Raw genomic sequence first — 20,500 nt, forward strand, 5'->3', positions numbered from 1 at the left:
TAAACCATACTGGCACAAGTAAATGATATGAGACAGTTGAACACTGAGGCTTCAGGTTTGTTCTAATGAGACACAAGTATGAGCAACAACATAACTGATGTTTATGGTTTGGTTACAATAATGTGAAGGACTGATTCTAGCAGATTCAGGTACATGTAAGCAAACTATTTACTTCAATTACAAACAACCTCCTCAAGTCATCTCCCTCCTGGTTATTGAAAATTCTACATGTAAGTGTTAAAAGCGCCAATGTGTAATTGGTACCCTCTGGCTTTGTTTAGCTACTGATTCACTGGTCTGAAGGTGTGTTTTCACGTCTTTTCTCATGATCATTGACTAAGCTATTGGCACAAGGACCGGCATTAATACATTTATACAAGCCTTATATGTTTTTGATGCCCCAAAAAGCTTGTTTTCCATGTGTAAACTAAAATCTTGAGTGTGTTGAATGTGTTTATACCCAAAATATATATGGCAAAATCAAGATCGGGGCTTCAGGCAAACACCTTGACAGTTTGGACTACACCTCTCCCACTTGTTTCACAACAACTGGGTATCTGTATGATATCCACAGTCTTCACTTGCACATGAAAATATCCTTTTATCAGCAGAAACAATGTGTTGATGTCATTCTTCTTCACACCTGTCATAAAGAGCGGCACACACACACACACACACACACACACACTGTTAACTTTATTTTTGTGCATTTTGAAATGTCACAAGTAGGCATCAGAATGATACCACTTTCATAACAGCAAAGTGTTGGTCTGAACCTGAGTTTTCAATTATTGTAGAATAGGAGGATGTGGTGAGTCAGAGCTCTCTGCATTATGAATTTATGATCACTGATTAGTGATCATAAATCATTTGTTCTCAATTTTTTCCTATCGATTAGGTACAAGAAACTTGAGTGTCTGCATGGACTGAATTGAACTGAAAGTCAACTGATGTTTGTTGAAACAAAAGTTCAAAAACTAGTCAAAACTATCCCACCATGTATTTTGTAGCAACAGACACACAAGTAAGCAAATAAGAAATAACTACTGTTTAGACAAGACCAGATATTAAATCACAATTGTCCCCAGTGAGCTGCATTTTAAAGTTATTGGTCACAGATCTAAACCACAGACACTTTCATTACATTTTATTTTTCTATACAGCCCTTTAAAAGGTTATTTACAGTAGAAGTGTATTTCAGTGAACCCAAATTATTATGTAAGATGTGTAGAAGAACAAGATTTGTTAAACGAAGACAAGGATAGAGTAGTCATTTTACCAACAGTGAGGTATTAAAGAAAAAATGTGGAGAGGACGGTGTCAATAGACAGATAGAAGACATATTTAACCATTTTGACACATGGGCAATAAATTATGCTACATCAGAGTAATCTAGGTGTGATGGACGTAATCAGAAAAAACAGCAGTCTTTCTCAGCTGGAATGGATCCACACTGTGGTAACATTGCACCCAAATGGCAACTTATTCTGCCATAAAACCTATAGAGCAAACCATAAAATCTAAATCTGTGCAACAAAAGCATGGAGGGAGCCTTATTGGATACATAGAGGAAAACCCACATCCAGCCAACATACATAATAGAAACTGTACATTTCTATAGAACAGAGGGAGTTCTACACACAAGTCCAAAATGTCAACCCTTCGTTTTAAATGTGATTTATATACGAGGAGGAAAGTAAAAGAAAAGAAAAACTCATGATCGGAATGTATTAGAACAAAAATTGCACTGTGCTCCGTTTTTGTGCATGACACTTGGGTAGGAGAGGAAGAGACAGGAGAACATCAACACATCCTGAACCTCAAGCCATCCAAACGTAAAGTGACCCTTTTATATCCATGTCTAAAGGCACGTGAAAAACACTATCTGCCAAAACACTTCATTATGAATCAAAATTATATCTAATCTACAGCATTTAAACAAAATAAGCGTTTGAAGCCACTTGCTACAAGTGTCTTCTCTGCTTTGTGTCCAGCTTGGTTTTGAAAAACTTTCAGTCATACACTCTCAATGTCATACAACATCAACATGGTTAAAATCAACGATGAATGCTTTCAGATAGCCCAATATAAATCTATATACTTTGGCTATAAGTTTAAGACACATTTCCTGTAGTGTGTATCAAAAGTGCATTGTTAGTGTGTAGACGGTCTTCCCTATCTTTAATTTATTACGTGTAAAATAATAAAATGTGGCGATGGCTTGGGTTTAGTCTGTGTCACGTTTCCATGTTCTTTCCCTTCCTCTCTCTCCCGCGTCTGTCTCTTTCTAGACGGGCGGTGGTTTCAGAGGTATCCCCCCAGGCACAGCAGCAGCAGGGCGTGCACAGTGAGCAGATACAGGGACAACAGCAGAGGGGTGCGCTGGCGGGAGCAGAAGGCCACGCGTAGCATCCGCATCAGGCCCGGGCTGCCTCTCCGACTCTGGGATAGGAGAGAAGGAAGTACAATACAGGAAACGATCAACTCATAAGTCAGTATAACAACTCATAGTGTTATTAAGATGACAGCTCAGGTAGTATAAAACATTAGCTGGCCCTTACTCGAGTGACGGCTCCGTCTGACGGTTCGATCAGGACGGCAGTTTCTGAGTGTTGCGCTTCATGCCATTCAGCCTGGGTGTGACTGGTAACATTAAAGAGGCACACAGATGTCACGGATGTTATTTGTCATATGTTGTTGATTTAATTAATTTATCTGGGTTATAAACATGATCATACCCCAAACATGGTCCTCAGTGTCATACACTTACTATATCACATGCAAGATGACATTCTGCTTACAACGGACAATAAAAACATCTAATCAAGGCTAATCTAATAATTAGTTTCTGATAAACACTCAATAACACACCAACACACCTGCCATGGTATACAAACTGACTAGGACCTGAAATTATAGCCTACATCACATATTTCATACCGTTTTAGTCGATCCTGTGCAGCTATTAGCTGCTCCTCAATTGCCATCCGCTGTTCCATCTCTTCATCCAGCCTGATGTAGAAAAGTTGAAAATCAGTTTCTAAATGCCTTGTGGTGCTGCTAATTCCCTGTCTCTGAAGAGATTTTACTGACACTGTACCTCCGCTGTAGCTCTTTGACCTCAGCTATGTAGGTGTGGCTCTCTAGCGGACTGCTGCGCTCCTGTGGGGCTCCGGGAGCACTGTCCACTTCCTCTGTACCCTGTGGGTAAATTATAGCAGTCTAAAAATCCTCCACATTAAATCTAACATTAAGAAATATTTTTAATACCATTCAAGCCCAATATTCCCAGTGCATTATAAAGTATGGCACTGACAGCCGGATGATACGAATATCACAAGCAATACAAGTGATTTTAAGAATTGCATTATGCAAATATTGCATAAATTATTTCCATAACATGTTTTTAGCTCTAGATTCGGAGTTCCATTTCGAGACCCTTACCTCTCTCTGATAGTGCTCCTGCACGAGTTTGGGTTTAGGAGCGCGGGCTTCCTCCAGCATGGCGGTGAGCTGGCGCAGATGTTGGTCCCGGTCTGAGAGTGTGGCGAGGGTCTGCTGCTTCAGCTGCTCAGCTTGAGCCATCCAGTCAATACGCTCCAGCCTCAAAAGAGGACACACACACACACACACACACAATAAATCAAATGCTCCTTATACCATTTTGCTTTGGTTAAGTCGAATATTACAACTGGCATCATGCTGGCACTGTGCCTCACCGGAGTGTTTCAATTTCCTGCTTGCCCATTTCCACCATATTCTCTAGCTGCTTAATGACACCCAGTGTCTCCTCAGTCTTCCTCTTCTCCTCAAACAGGTCCTGGCTGACTTTAATCAATTCTCCTGCTCCAAGCCGAGCCAGATCTGACTTCTGCTTCTGGAGCTCAGATGTCTGTTTCTCTACCTGTTCTAGCTGCAAGTCAAGAGAAGGGAAGAAAAAAGTATATTGTTAGTAGATGTCTATGAAAATCTACAAAATAATATAAGCAACTGCATCAGGATCCATTACTTGCGCTAGTAGAGTTGTAATGTGAGTGTTGTGTTCATGACTATCTAAAACATTAATTTACATTTATTTTCAAACAAGTTACATACCAGTCTCTCCCTGTCATTCTGCAGGGCTTGTAGTGCATTCTTCAGGCCCCACACTTCTCCAGTGGAGCCTCCGGGGCTACTGTGTGCTGGCTGGCCCCCTGTCTTGCTTATCTCTTCCACCCGAAGGCTCAATTCCTGGGCTCTGATTACTGCTTGGTCCCTGCTGTCCTGGAGGGAGGCCATGGACTTCGCAAATGACTGGTTCTCTGCTTTCAGCTGGGTTGTCACTTCTTTTTCCTCCAGCAGCTTCTGCTCAATAACCATCAAGTCCCGGGCCAGCTCTGCCACCCTCTCCTGAGCACTCTCCGACTCGGTTCGCATCACACCTCCCTCCCAGCGCAGCTCAGCTAGTTCTTGGCCCTTGGCGGCCTGCTCTTGCCTTTCCTTGTGTAGGCTCTCCTCCAGGGCCTCCACCTGCTCCCTTGCCGCCTGCAGCTGCTCCCTCAACTTCTCAACCTCTGCACCAGGGGCGTCTCTTACCTGTAACACTTTCCCACTCTCACCAGCCCCACTAAGAGTCTCCCTCTCCACCATGCCTGCCACAGCCACAGCCCCAGCCTCCACCTCTGTCTCTCTGTCTCTGCCAAGGCTCTTTAGCTGAGCTTCTAAATCCTCACGTTCCCTTTCCAGAGAGGCAATGCGCTCTCGCTGGGCAGCCAGAAGCTGTTTGTGCTGGGAGTCCTTCATGCTGAGGACTTGGTTGAGTTCATCCCGGTAGCCGTGGAGCTGGGCGGACAGTTTGGCCTTTTCGGCATATAGGTCGTCTCTTTGGACTAGCAGAGAGCGCAGCTCCTCCTTCAGGCTGTTGTTCTCACCTGCGGCCTCCTGGATCAGGCCATCCTTCTCCATCATTACCTGGGACACAACAGTACAAAAGGAGTTACACCACTGGGGAACCTAAACTTCTGTGATACACTAGATCATGCCGTACATATTGGACATTAAAACAAATACAATATACGTATATTATAACTATATATTATAACCTTTTGGTTTCTGTAAATTACCTGCAGGTGTTTCTCCTCTAGCTGCTTGTACATGTTGAGGACTCGGTCTCTGTCATCCTGCAAGGAGCCCATGGCCTTCATAAAGGAGTCCAGTCTGGCTTTTCTGTTGTTGCTCTCTTCCTCTGCCTTCCGCAGTTTATCTTCCAGATCCCGCAATTCCTCTCTCCTCTGCTCTAGCTCCCTCTCTGCTTCTTGTGCCCTGCTGTCAGCCTCCCTTCTAGCCTCCTCAGCAGCCTGGGAGGATGAAACACATAAATTGTAAGGAATATGTAAAGAACAATTCTCTAATTTCTCCAAGTTGACTTCTCCATCAAATCAGTAACGCTAGGACAAAATAGCATAGTACAGACTGTAGAGAATTTAATGTTAATACCTGAGTGACAGCTTGCTCCTTCTCCCCCAGCAGTTCCACTTCTCTCCTCTCCTTCTCACTCAACTCAGTCTGCAGGCTCTCTGTCAAGGCCTTGGAGGAGCGCAGGTCTGTCTCTAGCTGCTCCACGTTTAGACACAGCCTCCTCTCTTCAGCCTCCCTCTCCCTCAGCTCAGCCCTGGCTTGGTCGACTTCACCCTGTAGCTTCCCAACAGCCTCCTCCAGAGCCCGGGCCCTGTGACGGAGACCCTCCACCTCATTTTCCAGGGCATGGGCTTCATTTAGGGTCAGCTGCATCTGAGCTGTGGTTTGCTGAAGCTTGCCCCTCTCCTCCTCCAGGACAACCTGGCTCTCTCTGGCTTTCTTTTCCTCCTCTTCCAATCTCAGCTGCCAATCTTTGTCTGCTTTCTCTAGTCTGAAAGAAATATGTCAGTCAATGTCCACTTCATGTCTCATTTCATCATGACACTTACAAAATCTCTTTGTGCTAGAAAGTTAGAGATAAACAATCTAAGGAAACAGGGAAACAACAGAGACATAAAGAGAAGGGAAGAATTCTTACCTGTTCACTGAAAGCTGAAGCTCCTCTTTCTGAGCAGTTTCTTTCTGAAGCTGTTCAGTCAGTTCCTTAGCCCGTGTCTCAGCCTCACGCACTTCAGACTCCTTCCCCTGGAGAGTACTATTAAAGCGAGTCTCCCACTGCCGGGCCTCGTCCAAAACTCTGTCCCGGTCGTCTTGTAGTGAGGACATGCAGCGTGAGAAGGCAGCTAACCTGGCAAGAGACTCATCAAGACGGGACTGCATCTCTTGGGCCCGTCTCTCAGCTCCCTCTGCCATCTCCCTGGCCTCCAGTGTGGCCTCCTCTTCCTTCTCCCTTTCTCTATAAGCGTCTTCCAGCCTCAGCTCCATCTGCTTCAGTTCAGCTCCGAGCCTGAACCTCACAGAGTCCAAAGTTTGCTCTGCCTCAGCTTTCATTGAAGCCTCCCTCTGTAGAGCTGCCTGTTCGGAGGTTGACTTCTCAGCTAAGGCCTGGCTCGCCTGTTTCTCAGCTTCATCCAACTGAGATTTACAGCTAACCAGCTGAGCTTCAGTCCTCTTCATCTCCTCTAGGGTTTTAGAAGTCTCCGAACGAGCTTGTTCCAGTTCAGTGTGGAGCTCATCGCGGCCCAGCTGCAGTGCCTTACCCTCCCTGCCTAGTTCACTGATCTTCTCCTGGTACTGAATGCAGTCCTTCTGCAACTGACGGACCTCCAGCTGCTTTTCCCTCAGTAGCTCTTCCAGCTGACGTGCTCTGCTCTGGCTGCCTTCTCTTACCCTCTGGGCAGACCTCAGCTGTTGCTCCAGCTCTCTTTGCTTGCCAGACTCTGCCTCAGCCTCAGCTCTCTCTCTCTGGGCCTGCCTCTTGTCCTCTTCCAGTCTAGCTGCCCGGTCCCTCTCACTCTGAGCCTGGGCCTCAAGCTCAGCTAGTTCCCTCTCCAACCTCTCCACTTCTCGCTGTAGTTCCGCCAGGTGCTCCCGGGTGTCTGCTGCCTCTTGCTGGTAGCCAGCAATGCTGCCATTGAGTTGGGCCAACTGGTTCATCAGACGTTCCTCCAAGTCATCTTTCTCCATTTCAAGGCTTCTGCGGAGTTCTTTGAACTGGGCTTCCCTTTTAGAACCCTCTTCTATTAGGCTCTTTTCTCTCTCGTTGCTCTCTTGGAGGCACTGCTGTAGAGAGGCCATAAGGCTCTCCTTCTCTTTATTCTCCTGTAGGTGGTGCTCAAGAGAGGCCAGTTCAGCCTTGAGTTCAGCCTCCCTTTCCTGCCTCAGCTCCCTCTCTGAGCTAAGAGCTGCCTCCATCTCCCTTATTTTATTCTCTAGTAAAATCTGAGCACTTTCAGTCATTTCCATTTTTACTCTCTCTTCAGTAGGCTGTGAGTGTGTTTCTGGTGCAGATATCGGAGCTACTTCATCAGCTGGAGCTTCCTCTGTGGTTACGGTCTGTTCTTCATCTTTACCTTGACTTTCAACAGGATCTCTTTGGGCAGTTTCAGCCATGACGATGCCTGATTGCTGGGCAATGACAAACTCTTCCACAATGGCTGCAGAGTTAAAGGATGTAGCTGGAATTTGACTGTTGTCTTTCTCTTCCTTTTGGGAAAGTTGACCCCTCAACTCTTCAATCTGCTGCCCTAAAGAGTCTTTTTCTGCTGTTGTAGCATCCAAATCAGCTTTCAAAATCCCAAGCTCTTCTTGAAGTCTTTCAAGTTCAGCTTTAAGCGCCTTGTCCTCCCGTTTTATTACCTTCTTTTCCTCAATCTCTCTAAGTCTCTCATTCTCCTCCTCTAACTCCATTATTTTTTGCTGCTTTGTTTTGGCAAACTTTCTCATCTTGTCTTTAACTAAATCCACTTCTTTCTGTGCTTCCTCTGCCTGCCTTTCAGCTTCCTGCCTAGCAGCCTCATGAGTCCTTACTCTGGCTGCTATCTCCTGTCTCTCCTGCCTGGCAGCTTCAAGGACACGTCTTACACGCTCTGCTTCATCACTCACATTTTCATAGGACTTCAGCAGAGTCTCATACTCATCCTTCATGCCTTGAACCCTTTCCTCCCATTCTCTGCACGCCCTGGCAGCCTCTTCTTTGGCAAACTCAGCTTCTCTCTTACAAGAGTCTTTCTCATTCAGTATGCCTTCCATAGCCAGCTTGAGGCTTTCACAGGATGACCCTAGGCTTTGGTTCTCCAGTAACGTCCGGTCAACCTCCTCAATTAGTCTAACTCTTTCTGCTCTTAGCTTCTCCAGCTCACCCTCCTTAGATTCCAAGTTCTGCTGCAACTCAGCTATGACCTTCTCAGTGGAAGCTAGTTCCTCTTTATGGGTTTTGTTTTCTTTGAGGGCCTCTTTGCGAGAGATCAAAGCAGCCTGGAGCTTCCGTTGAAGCTGCTGGATCTTGGCCTCACTGTCTTTTTCTTCTTCTTGCTTCTGTGGAACCTCAACCTCTAACCTCTGGGTCTTCTCTTGCTCAGCCTTCAATTCTTCCTGTAAGGAAGCTATCAGCTGGTCCTTCTCAGACACGGTGTCCTGCATGGAGTGTAGAAGTGAGCTCTGCTCACTAAGCTGCTGACTTAGCTCTGTGATCTCCTCATTCTTATTGTTGAGGAACTGCTTGAACTCCTCCACTTCAGCCTGCAGAGTTACAATAGAGGATTCAGAATCTGCAGATGCTGCTTTGGCTGCAGCCTCCACCTCTGCTTTCAGGTTTTCAGCGTAAGACTCAGCTTGGAGATATTTTTCTCTAAGAGCATCCATTTCCTCTAAAAGCACATCAATCTGCCTTTCCTTTTCTCGCAGGGCTTCTAGCTCTTTGCCTAATTCCAGCAGTTCAGTCTCCTTTAGTGAAAGACTGGCCTGGGTTTCCAGCAGCTGCTTCTCTAGCTCTGTGTGAGCTACCTGCACAGCCTGCATCTCTTCTCTAAGAGTTTTCAGAGACACCTCCATTTCTGCAGAGGGGACTTTAGACTGCTCCTCGGGATGCTGAATGGGGTTATTGCATTGTGGTTGTGCGGAATCAGTCTCAGGTGTAGCAAAATCTACCCAGTCCTCTTGGACCCAATCACCTGCTGCTGGCTTCTCCAGTGTTTCGACCAGAGGCTTGGTCTGCTGACAAAGCAGGTCTTCCTTCACTGTGTTCTCCTTTTTATGTGCCTGCAATTCCTCTAAGTCTCTCAGTTTAGCAAGAAGAACTTCCCGCTCACCACTCTGTACCTCAAAACTTTCCAAAAGCTGATTGTATTCTTCCTTCTGCTGCTTCAGTTGTTCACGGTGGTGTCTGTCTTTCTCTTTGGCTTTGCGAATGGTGTCTTTACGAGCATCTTGAGCCTCCAGAAGTTTCTTCTGAAGTGTTTCACACTCTGCCTCAAGAGATGTCACCTGAGAGTGTAACTCAGTTGTTTCAGTAGAAATGTCAGTCTGCTGAGAGTGTTCCGCTTCCTCGCTTAGCTTTCTATTCAGAGCAAGGGTCTCGGCAAGAACTTGATCCTGTTGGCTAATTTTCTGCTCAAGAGCCTCAACTGCCTCTTCTTTGGATCTCAAGGCTTGCTTGACTTCCTTGAGCATGGCCTCCATTTCCTGAATCTCCTGTCCTCCATGTTTTTCTATCTCTGGCATATTTGTAGGAATCTCCACTGTTGCTTTGCTGTCTTGCTCTTTCCATTTTTTTGCTTCTTCCTCAAAATCAGCGACTTTCTTCATAAGCTCTTTGCGTTGCACAAGTGCCACCTGAAACTTCTTCTTCGTGGTTGCCAGTTGGGTTTCCAGCACCTCTTTCTGCTTTCGCAAACTAGCAGCTTCATCTAAATCAACTGTTGAGCCTTCATCATTCACTTTCTGTTTCTCTTCTCTGACTTTCTCAAGTTCAAGTATCTGCTCCTTTAGTTTCTTGACCTCACTGCTTATCAGGAACTTCTCTTCTCCTGCCTGGAGAAGTTTGGCAGACATACTGTCAGTCACCTCCATCATCTCTTGCTCTTTTTGGGTGAGACGGAGCTGTAGCTCACTGATCTCGGAGTCCTTCTCTGACAATGAAGCATTGTTCAGGTCAGTCGTCTGGGAGTATTCCAACAAGCTATTCTCCATATCTTGGAGCCTCCTTTCCAACTCAGAGGAGAGGAGCTCTCTGTCCTCCAGCTGAGCACTCAGCATCCTGGCCTGGCCCTCCTGCTCAGAGAGAGCTTGCTGGACCTTTTCTAAGTCTGTCTGCAGGGCCTGGATCTTCTGCTCCTTAGTTTTGCTTTCAGTGTGCAGGATATCTATCTGTTCCTCTAAAAGGTGCATTTCAACACTTTGCTTCTCCATGACAGAGCTACCTTTCTGGGAGAGCTTGCCCAACTCATCTCTGGCTGACATGAGCTCCTCTGCAAAGGTATGGACTTGGGACTCGGCTTCTTCTTTGCCAGCTGCCAGCAACTGCCTTTCTTCTTCCAGGCACTGGATTTTCTCCTGTGATTCTGTAGATGTCTCTCTGAGCCTCTGGAGCTCAGCCATGAGCTCACTATATCTCTTCTGGAGTTCCTCAGCTAGGACCTGGGCAAAGACCTGACCAGAAGTCAAGTCAGAGTCAGTGGGGGGAGCACCCTGGTGAGTGAGTTGAACCTGTACTGTCTCTCGGATAATGACAGAGGAGGACTCGACTTGGACTGTGGAGGTTTCCTGCTGCATGCTGGTCTCCTCCCATGACTGCAGCTGTAACTGTCCAAAGTCTTGCAGAATGGAGGGCCACTCCTGGCCTCCATCTTGATTCACGGCTTCAAGGAGGGTCCAGCTGCTGTGGGCCACCTCTGAATCACTACTGGCAACCATCTCATCTGAGGAGGCCCCTTTGGATTCTCCTGGGGAATCAGACTGGGGTCCAATGAGCTCTGGGCTACTCTCATTATCAGCAGAGACAGACAGGACAGAGGTGTCCTCAGCAACTAAGGTGGTCTCCTCTTCTGGTGTATCCTCCATGAGGTCAGGAAGGGTTGTAGGACTGTCATGGGGGAGTGTGATAGTATCCTGCCCCTGGTCTGGAGTCTGATCATAGCTTTCACTTGATGCAACCCCCCTGGAGCTGTGCTCCTTAGCCAGCGTGAGGCACTCTCGCAAGGCAACCAGCTCATTATCTTTCTCTAACAGCTGCTGCTCCAAAGTCAGGATGTGTGCTGGGGAAGTCAGCAAAGATGGAAATAATGAGAAAACAAATCAAATGTTTCTTTTATATCATCAGCAAATAATTAGTAGTTTTGACAAAGACTTCACTGAACAAATAATGGCAAAAAATCAACTAGTCCTTCAGGTTAAGTAATAACATATATATGAGATAGGTTTGGTAGCATCACTCTCCGTTTAAAATAAATTCACAGAAAATCATCTGTTCTGTTCACATGCCTTTATGTGCCCTTACGTCTAATTGTAAGATAGGCCTTGACAGCACATAATGTCTCAGCCAAAACAAATACATCAGTAGAGGGTGTGTGCTGCTGGCAGGATACATTACTGTTCAAAGTTCATATGGTTGGATTACAGAAAATTAATACTTAACTCGGGAAAATCCATCCCGAAACAGAATTCACCATTTCTATTATCAAGATTTGGGTACATCAACATGTTTTACCAAAGCCATAGATGGGATAGGCAAGACTATGTATCGTAAAGCAACGTCTGAGCTGTTCCATTGACACTGAATGAAAGGTTAAAATTCTGGACAATTTGACAGTACAATTAAATAATTATATAATGATGATGGTTTTGGACAATTGCTCACACTAACATTCAATCAGTCCACAAACTAGGTCTCCCATTCAGTGTCAACAAAGCAACTCCAGAGAGTATGATTTCATGACATCACACTCCCAAGTCTCGTCTAGTTTTGGCAGAGAGTACATTAAACTGTCCAAGATCATAAAAACAATATATATGAATTCTGTTTTGGGTGAGTTCACCAACAAAAACAATTTTCTTACCTTTTTCAGCTTCAGATGAATCCTGTACCGATGGTTCAATCACATGTTGGACCAACGATTCCTCAGACGTCTAAGAGAGAGAAACAAAAATGTGAGCTTCTTTTGAGAATATGCAGGAAGGTAACTTTGTGATCTCATGACTGATAGTTCCCCACAGTGAAACATTCTTGTATAAGGAGTGACACAACAGTTTTACAAAGCGCTATAGGCCTCTATTGTTGCTATTACTATGTAAGCCTATGACAACAGCATACATAGCTGTAACTGTTGTCAGCTGGTGAGATGAAGGTCGGCTGAGAGAACAGCCAGTCATAACAGTGGATCAGTGCAGAAGAGATTAACGTCTCCCTTGACCGTCAAGAGGAGACACTTCATCAGCACTGAGCTAAAGCACTGTCTGTGACCCTGTTTCTGTCCCGTCTGAGACTGGCAGAGGGATCAGATGGACAGACAAAGGTTCTGACCCTGGCCCAGGTGCCAAGGGTGAGAACTGCCATGCTCACAATAAAACGGTTGACTGCGCAGATTGTGGCTTCTGCAAACGAATGGGGAATACTGTCTATATAGAACACATGGGTGCAGGGAAAGTACAGGGCTGTCTAATGCTAGGACTTTACAGACACTGACTATTATGAACTAAATTAGCTTCTTGTTCTTCAGTTTACACCGAGCCTATGGCAGCAGAAAATTATCTTCTGATTCTACACCTTGCACTCCGGCACCTTGTTTAATCACATAATAGATAGACATAGAGAGACAGCATAACAGAAACTTATTACAGGGGCATTGGGGAACTTTAAACTAAAATTTAAGCTTTGCAGAGATGCTAACTCTTGTAGTGTTTCACAGAGCAAAGTTAGAGATGCTTTTTGAAGTTTATATCTCTAGCAAAACAAGCTGCGAACATCTGGTGTCTTAATTAATTTAAACATCTAATGATTCCCAGAATTGGCTTCGGTGTTTAATTGCTCAATACTGACCATTCCAATTTGCTGCTCCAGCTGCTGTATCTTGGCAACAGCCTCCTCTTGCTCTGAGGTTTTTCTGTCTAGTTGCTCTGAAAATCAGAAAGATTATTAAAATTTGATGAAATAGACCCTGACATACAGCTTAGGGGTTGACATAAATTTGTTGAATTCCATAACAAATCAAAGGCAAATGGCCTACATAACATGTCTGAATTCTCTATGGTGCTCTTACCCTGAAGGGTTTCCATGGTGTGGGTGGCCTGGGCACAGCGTTCCTCACTCTCACTCCGCTCTTCCTTCAGCTTTGTCAGTTGGGCCTCCAGGGACTGCAGAGTGCCCAGGAACAGGGAATGGTCAGTGGGGATGGGACTTTCGTCTGCTGCATGCCCATCCCCTAAAGCCAGGGAGCGTAGATTTTGCCACACCTCCGCCAAGGTCTCACCCCTCCTCTGGTTCTCTCCCTGCTCCTCTCTAAGTGAAACCAGTTCTTTCTCCAGTTTATCAACTTCTACCCTCTCCCTCTCCAAGGCTTCCTGGCTGGCATGGACGGCTGCAGACTCTGCCTCCTTCATAGATACCAGTTCTCTTTCAAGCCGAGCAATTTCCGCCCCGTCTCTCTCTGAGGCATCATGGCTTGCTTGAATGGCTGCAAGCTCAGCCTCTTTCACCAAAGCCAGTTCTCTCTCCAATCTGGCAACTTCCATCTTTTCTTTCTCCAAAGCCTCCTGGCTAACATCGAGTGCTCCATGCTCTGCCTCTCTCAGGGAGGCCAGCTCCCTCTCCAGCCTCACCACCTCCGTTCTCTCTCTTTCCAAGGCCTCCTGGCTGGCTCTGAGGGCCGTCAGCTCTGCATCGGCCCTGCTGGCCTGCTGGGTCCACTGCTGCTTCTCCTCCTCCCTCTGCCTGACAGTCTCAGCCAGCTCCTGCTCCATCTGCCGGAACTGAGCGGTTAGGATCTGAATAGAAAAATAAAGAGAGAGAGCGAGAGAAAGAGAGAGAGTGAGTGGGTGTAAGTTGTGTGGCTGAGCCAAACAATGCATAATCATGACCTGCCATCTAGAAGTGGGGTGTGTGTTTGAATAGTCTTCTTTTCATCAGGCAGTAGCAGTATTCAAGTGTCAACTGTCTATAAATATCTGTGAATCTGTACTACAGTCACAAACTCAACATATTTAGCTGCACAAATGGCATCCAGTAAGACAGGACCAGTACCTGCTTTTGCTGATCAGCGCTGTTGACTTCCTGCTGCAGCATTTCCAGCACTTGGGACCGAGAGCGCATGGCCTCCTCCAGCTCCTCGCACCGCCGCTGGGATGAATGCAGAGCCTAGGGAAGGACAAACAAACGAGAGACCAAATATGACTGTGTGTACGTTCGTATGAGTGCGTCTATAGTGAAAGCGTGACAATTGTCTGCTGTTTCTGTGCTTATTTCTGTGTGAGTTGTGCACAAAAACACACTGTTAAGCTACAGTTCAAGGACTATGTTGCTAGGTGGGAAAATAACATTTAACTATTATTGATTTAAAAAAAAAAAAGAGCTACAAGAGGCTGTGGTTTACAGAGATTTTAGCCAACAGGCTTTGTTAGACACAACACGAAGCAGAGTTTGAGTTTATTGCTTAACTCGAACACACACACGCAAACACACATAAGGCTTGATTGGGTGAGCTATAAACTACTGAACTACAAACTATTGAGCATACATTAGTCTTTGAATGGGTGAATTACAAACTGAAGAGTTGCTGGATCTTGTACCTGCTGAAGCTCGGTGTCGTTCTGAGACTGTGCTGCGATCTTCAGCAGTTCTTCTTCGTGTTTCTGGATCTGTTCCTGGAAACGCACATCCTTCTCACAGACCACAGCCTGCAGTACTTGCAGCTGATAACACAACCAGGACACATCATTCAGTCAGAACTTCTCAGGACATTCAACATCATCATTTATTAACAGAGTAGGACTATGTTTAATTATGAAGGTAACAACTATGTCACCTGTTCAGCGTGTGCGGTTTCCTTCTCTTGGAGGAGCTGTTGGGTGGTCTGGAGTTGCTCGCTAAGCTCCCTGCTGTTGGCCTCCTCCTCACTCAGTTTGTTCTTCAGTTCTTGAAGCTCCTCCTCCACTGCGGCTCCAGCTCCTGTAAAGGAGCTTTCTGGGCTCTGTTGTTGATGTAACAGATATTCAAATCAGAAAAAAAGGAGGTGCCTTTTATGGTTAGTTTGTAATAAACATGTGTGGTATATGTAAGTCTTCACAACATCTTTGTTGTAAAAGTGAAGTGGGGGGTGATTTGTGTGTTATAAAACTAAAATAATGCTACAAGCTCTGCTCAAAACAATAAAAACACAGACAAAATTCAGCCTCTTTCAAACTCACAGCTGTTCCTTCTTGCCCTTTCAAATCAGTGATCTGTTTGCTGAGTGAAGCCATCTTGGCTTTCGCCTGCAGTTTGAGTTTGGTGAAGCGAGCCTCACCTGCTTCCCTTTCATTCTGTGGATACAGAGCAAAAAAGCATTAAAAATTGATGCCATCAAAGATGTTAGCAAGAAATGTAGTGAACAGACTTTTGAAGGGAAATCTTGATAGCAAACATGTACACACACACAGAAACACACACAGACAGAGTACTTACCTTGAGCTGTACATCTTTGTTAGCCAGCTCAGTGTCCTTGTGGACCAGCTCAGTGTCTTTATCTCTGATGAGCTCCTTCAACTGGACCACCAGTTGTTCCAGGTGGGCCAGCCTCTCCATGGCCTCCTCAGGCACCTCAGACTCCACTGGAGCCTGGTCCTCTCCGGGGGGTAGCTGAGGCACCAGCCTGTCCTGCACAAAGAAACACACAAACACGATAGGGGATAAACAAAGCTTCATGCATATTACATAGAATGCAGGCTGTGCCTATGCTGACTATGTTAACCCAGTATTTTTCCATAGTTTTCTATCCTTTGGTATGAGGCATGACTATGTATTTTTCCACTTCATTAAACTCTCACCTAATTCTCCATGAGTACTGCCAACATACAGTTGAGTTCCTGTCAACAACTGCATGAATGATGAACATAAGCTGCGCAGAGACAATAGCCGCTGCTTCTTTGAGGCTGTTCTTTCTCTCAGACTGACACTGTGTCACTCTCCTTGCAGACTGGAATAAAAGTCTTATCTATTTCATTCCACTACTTGAGGGCGTGCTATTCATTAACGTTAAAAGTTGGAGAAGTATCAGGACCCTAACACACACAGGTTAGCCATTTAAAGAAAGAAGAACTTCCCATCCACTTGTCATTCAATGTTTGCTCCAGATGGAGGATGACCAGCATTATTGACTTTCCAACTAGACCAGATATCAGATCTATACATTCAAATCTTGGAAACGCCACTGGCAATACCCATGACATTGCGATATTCTGGTTCAATGTTTGTTATAATGGTGGAAGACAGGGTATTTGTGTCTTGCTCTTTCACCTGTGGGTCTCCATCTGGTGCCTCCTCTCCAGAAAGCTCCTGGAGGACTGTGGCCAGACGGCTAAACATAAAGATGGCACTGTGAGTGAAAAAGAGAAGAGGTTTGAGGCTTCAGCGTGGGCTAGCATTAGTATGTTGGACACAAATCATTCCTTTGCTGCAGCTGAACAAACCCTATTCTGTTTGTTATGGATGAAGTATTCAAAGAGTAATGCCAAACCTATTTTTCAAAACCTTTAAGCTGTTGACGACCTCCTTAAATGTCCATGCAGTGTTTAGTTTAGTCTCAGTATAATTTCATCTGTTTGCTTGAACTGATATTTTTTGAAATTTACAGTAGCATAAATGCAGCCTACAGTTAAAAACTTTACGTTCATAACATATTCTCCTTTCACCATGTCTCTGCCAAGAACAGCTTGGGCTGCTGCTTGACACAATATTCCCATCTTCCCAAGCTATCCTGATTGTGCACTTTTTGATGTAAGAATGTAAGACAAATTTCCCTACAAAAATAAACCAAAAAAGTAAAAATAAAAATAAAATAGATGTCTGTGTTAAAGAGTTGATTTCTTGTGAGAAAAGTAAAGTATAATGCAATTTTTTTTAGACTTCTGAAACCTTTATTATAGAATATTTTTTAACGAACTTGTTTTCACAGTAGATGTTGAGTCTAGATTAAAGACTTTATTTATTTAAGACATAGAGGCTTTTTAAGGACGTGTAGGCACCTTGGAGTAGCTTACTGCAGGGGCTCTCAAACAGTTTCATGCCAAATACCCCAAACTGGGAAGATTTACAAAACCATTATGAATGATCTTTTAGAGCAAATAAAGCATTAGTAAAATATGTACGAACATGGCCCGTTTGAGAGTCTTGTGTGCTGGAAGGAGTGGGGTCCGACTTATTAAACACGCCCAACTTCCATCAAAACGAACGCAACATTTTGGCTGTGACCCCCAAATCCAATTGGTCCGAGTAGGACCGGACAATGCCGAGTTCTCCCGAACCGGCCGGACACTCGACTGCGGCTGCGTCACTCCTTCCGAACAGCAAAGATTATAGCTAACGTTAAGCGAAATGGATGGTTAACTTTCCGAGCGACTGGACATGTTGTCTTCAAATATAGTAGGCATATTTGAAGATTTAGAAACACTGGTATGAACAGGATGCGTCGTGTGTAAACATCAGCTGACAGCTGTGGCTGCATTACCGTAGTTTGCAAGGTACAGTTGCTAGCTAACCCTGGTTAGCCTCTCAATTCTTGCTAAGCAGCAGCTCGCAAATAAGGACAGCTGATTTAAAACCTTTGTTCTGTTGTTTTTCTTTGCTCATTGCATGACAGCTCTCAGGTGCAGCCCGGGGAATGGTGTGGTTTTGAAAGAAAGGACGTTTAACTAACCTGTGCGAGTGCTTCCCAGGTAAATGTTTCTGCCTTTTATTTGGTATATTTCCTCGGATGGATTTCAGAGCATAGCCACATCACCAAACATTCCGGAAACAAAACTTGCTCTGCAGTGATTGGCCAGTCGGGATCTGCGCATGTCAGGGACTGTCGTCAAATTCCCACACAGTTTACGGTCACTACTCCCTGCTAGGGAGCATCTACATGATATAAACATTTACAAAACGCAAAATGTGCCCTTGAGCTAAATATACATATAATTTGATCCCTCTACATCTGGAATCACACAGCTAACATTATAATGATGGGAGGACATGAGCAAAGAGTCAATCTGATCATCAACCATGGCAGACAGCTGGGAAGGAGTCTGCTGCTGCTTGCTCACTACACCACAGTGTTTGTGGCCTTTGTGGGTCGCACTGTGCAGTGGATGGTGGAGGCAGTTAAGTGGACCACGCTGTTTGCACGCTACACAGTGTCAGTGTTTGACTCCATCTACAGACATCTGCACTGGGGGAAGAGAAAAGGTTTCGCCGGTGGTGCCAAGGAGATCTGCCCGGCCCCTGGCACGGAGCCAGAGTGACTGCATCTTATTCAGGCGTTTATGATGATTTGATCTAGCAGCATTATCTTGGCAGCCAAATCAAGACAACACCAAAGTATGCCCATGGTGGAGACTGCCTGAAACCGGTGAAAGTTGAAGGAGCTAACTGGTGTTGGCTGAACCTAAAGCTGAATGTGAAGATTCAAAAAATGTTGGATGGAGAAAGGCAATGAGGCCTTACTGAAGTCACACACTTTTTAGCTTTTTACTTTTTTAAAGCTCTTATAACATAGCTATATATGTTACATAGTGTTTAGTGTTATATTTTTAGGTGCCGTTTTCTTTTTCTATCACGCAATCTGTGTATTCCTTGCATTGTTGTAGTCATTATGCAACCTCCATCAGGAAAGCTATTCCAAAAAATGGGAAACTATGTTAGACACACTGGAAAGTTCCTGGTATTGCCAGTCATCCTTTGTACCAGAACATGTGACTATTGATGCAAATGTATTCCAGGGTTAAACGCAGAGTACATGCGTTGGAAGTGTAGACATGCGTTTTCAGCATTACTCTCTTACACTACAGCAGGGGTGGACTGCTATTTTGATGGAAGGCTACATGAAGAATTCACCATGCCATTAGGAGCCAAATGTATTTTTTATATCTATGTCCGGTCTGAAGGTTATTTCTTGTCCTCCTTTAAGATGGCCCTATAAAACTGACACAGAAGTGCTTGACACAATATTTCACTTTGGACAACATTTGTAGTCTCTGGCAAACAGCCCTGTGTGTGTCCATGAACAGTGAGCTACCAATATTGGATCGCCCAGTTACCTGTGGTGATGCCGCCTACTTTCTTTTGCCTGTTTGTCTAAAACCCACACTTCAAGTTCTAAGACATACAAACTAAAGCAGGATGCCTGCAATAATATTAGTGTTCTTTGTCGCCTTTCCCAAGAGGTAATCTTGCCTGTTTGCAATTATGAATGTTCAGAGTCAGAAATGAACTTGAGCACCATTAATATTATATTAATATTATTATATTCCAGGGGCAGCTAATATCTGAAGAAGTATACACTAAAAAACTACTAAAGTTAAATACTGCTTTAAAATTGCCCACAACTGCATTAAGTTTTTTTTTAGTTTTTTTTTTACTTTTGTATTTGGATATATTTTTAATTGTGATCATTTTTGTAGTGTAATTTCAACAGATTGCAAGCTTAGCACTAACTTGTGTCTCATCTATAATAGTAATTTCTGACATGTATATCAATGTTATTTGTCTTTTATGTGAATATGAATGATGTCACATCAGCAAGTTGTGAATAAGAACTGTTGGAAGACATTAATTACATTCAGAGCTGCTAAATACAACACTGCTTTAAATATGATTACAGTATTATTTAGTAACAAAGTAGCTAGCTTTAGGAAGCGACATTCCACATCATACAAAAGCACTTACAGAGGATTGTGGTATTATTATCCTTTTTCTGTTATTGACATTGAGATCAGAAAGCTTTCTGCAGCAGTACTGATGTTACTTTGATCCACTTTGACTTATATTGTAATGGCTGTTCAGTTAGTGTACCAACTTCCCAGTGACTCATGCCTTCCTGGTTTAGGAATGTGGTATCTAAATAAACCCTGTTACCAAATAAATTTTTTATAATCCTGTTTATTTTGTGCAGTTTTTAGTCTCAAAGCTAAGCATGAGCACAGAGGATATAAACCAGAACTCCACTGAGAGATAGCACAGTTTGCCACGTTCTCAAGTTGTATCCCACATCTCTTGGAAAAGCCTCATGGGTTTAAAACATTATTTTAAGAGCGCAGTCTTCAGCAAGAACATTATGGCAATATGAAACTGCACCACTCATACTTAAGAGCACATGCTGAGCAAGGTGTACTGCATCAGTTCAGATGTATGACTAACTCTCCTGTATACATTTCCACGTGAGGGGAGGGGATGGGAACACCAAGGTGTTTGTCAGCATGTCCCAGAGTAAACATTTGTACAGGGATGGGACAGTCAACCTTCCTTCCTAATGGGGGTGCTTAAGCGGATCATCTGCAGGTACACCTGGATTAAAGCCAGTGATTAGACCCAGACACAGGACACAGAGGGGCGTGGTCCGCCTCAACCCCAACTCCAGTCGCTACAAAAGCCCCTGCC

At 44.5% G+C, this 20,500-nt stretch overlaps 1 protein-coding gene across 2 annotated transcripts; it reads right to left on the minus strand.

The window, feature by feature from the left end:
• Positions 1 to 786: 786 nt before the first annotated feature.
• golgb1 (golgin B1) lies at positions 787 to 19,995 on the minus strand. Of its 2 annotated transcripts, none has more exons than XM_071527038.1 (20): positions 17,781 to 19,995; positions 16,382 to 16,442; positions 15,551 to 15,742; positions 15,295 to 15,408; positions 14,913 to 15,077; positions 14,677 to 14,799; positions 14,132 to 14,245; positions 13,152 to 13,875; positions 12,932 to 13,008; positions 11,952 to 12,021; positions 6,035 to 11,150; positions 5,476 to 5,887; positions 5,103 to 5,336; positions 4,096 to 4,950; positions 3,720 to 3,913; positions 3,445 to 3,604; positions 3,101 to 3,201; positions 2,941 to 3,012; positions 2,562 to 2,643; positions 787 to 2,442 (listed from the first exon to the last, which is right to left on the minus strand). In XM_071527038.1, the coding sequence occupies exons 3-20, from the start codon at positions 15,668 to 15,670 to the stop codon at positions 2,305 to 2,307; spliced, it is 8,871 nt and encodes a 2,956-aa protein (XP_071383139.1). In that variant the 5' UTR covers positions 15,671 to 15,742; positions 16,382 to 16,442; positions 17,781 to 19,995; the 3' UTR covers positions 787 to 2,304. The 2 variants fall into 2 exon arrangements, with proteins under 2 accessions (XP_071383139.1, XP_071383138.1); XM_071527037.1 differs by having other exon boundaries at positions 16,382 to 16,460.
• Positions 19,996 to 20,500: the final 505 nt, after the last annotated feature.

This window comes from Centroberyx affinis, unplaced genomic scaffold, assembly GCF_046629955.1.
Source record: "Centroberyx affinis isolate AG114_WGS23_722 - 3 ecotype Tasmania unplaced genomic scaffold, CSIRO-AGI_Caff_v1 ptg001486l_1, whole genome shotgun sequence".
NCBI classification, from domain to species: Eukaryota; Metazoa; Chordata; class Actinopteri; order Beryciformes; family Berycidae; genus Centroberyx; species Centroberyx affinis.

What these genes read in the sequence shown, in the direction of transcription:
- golgb1 (XM_071527037.1), bottom strand. Translation starts at nt 16,450, where the DNA reads ATGTTTAGCCGTCTGGCCACAGTCCTCCAGGAGCTTTCTGGAGAGGAG. An exon ending in ACAAAGATGTACAGCTCAAG is followed by an intron (nt 15,409 to 15,550) that starts GTAAGTACTCTG and finishes CTGTATCCACAG; the next exon opens with AATGAAAGGGAAGCAGGTGA. An exon ending in CAGACGGAGCCGTCACTCGA is followed by an intron (nt 2,443 to 2,561) that starts GTAAGGGCCAGC and finishes CTCCTATCCCAG; the next exon opens with AGTCGGAGAGGCAGCCCGGG.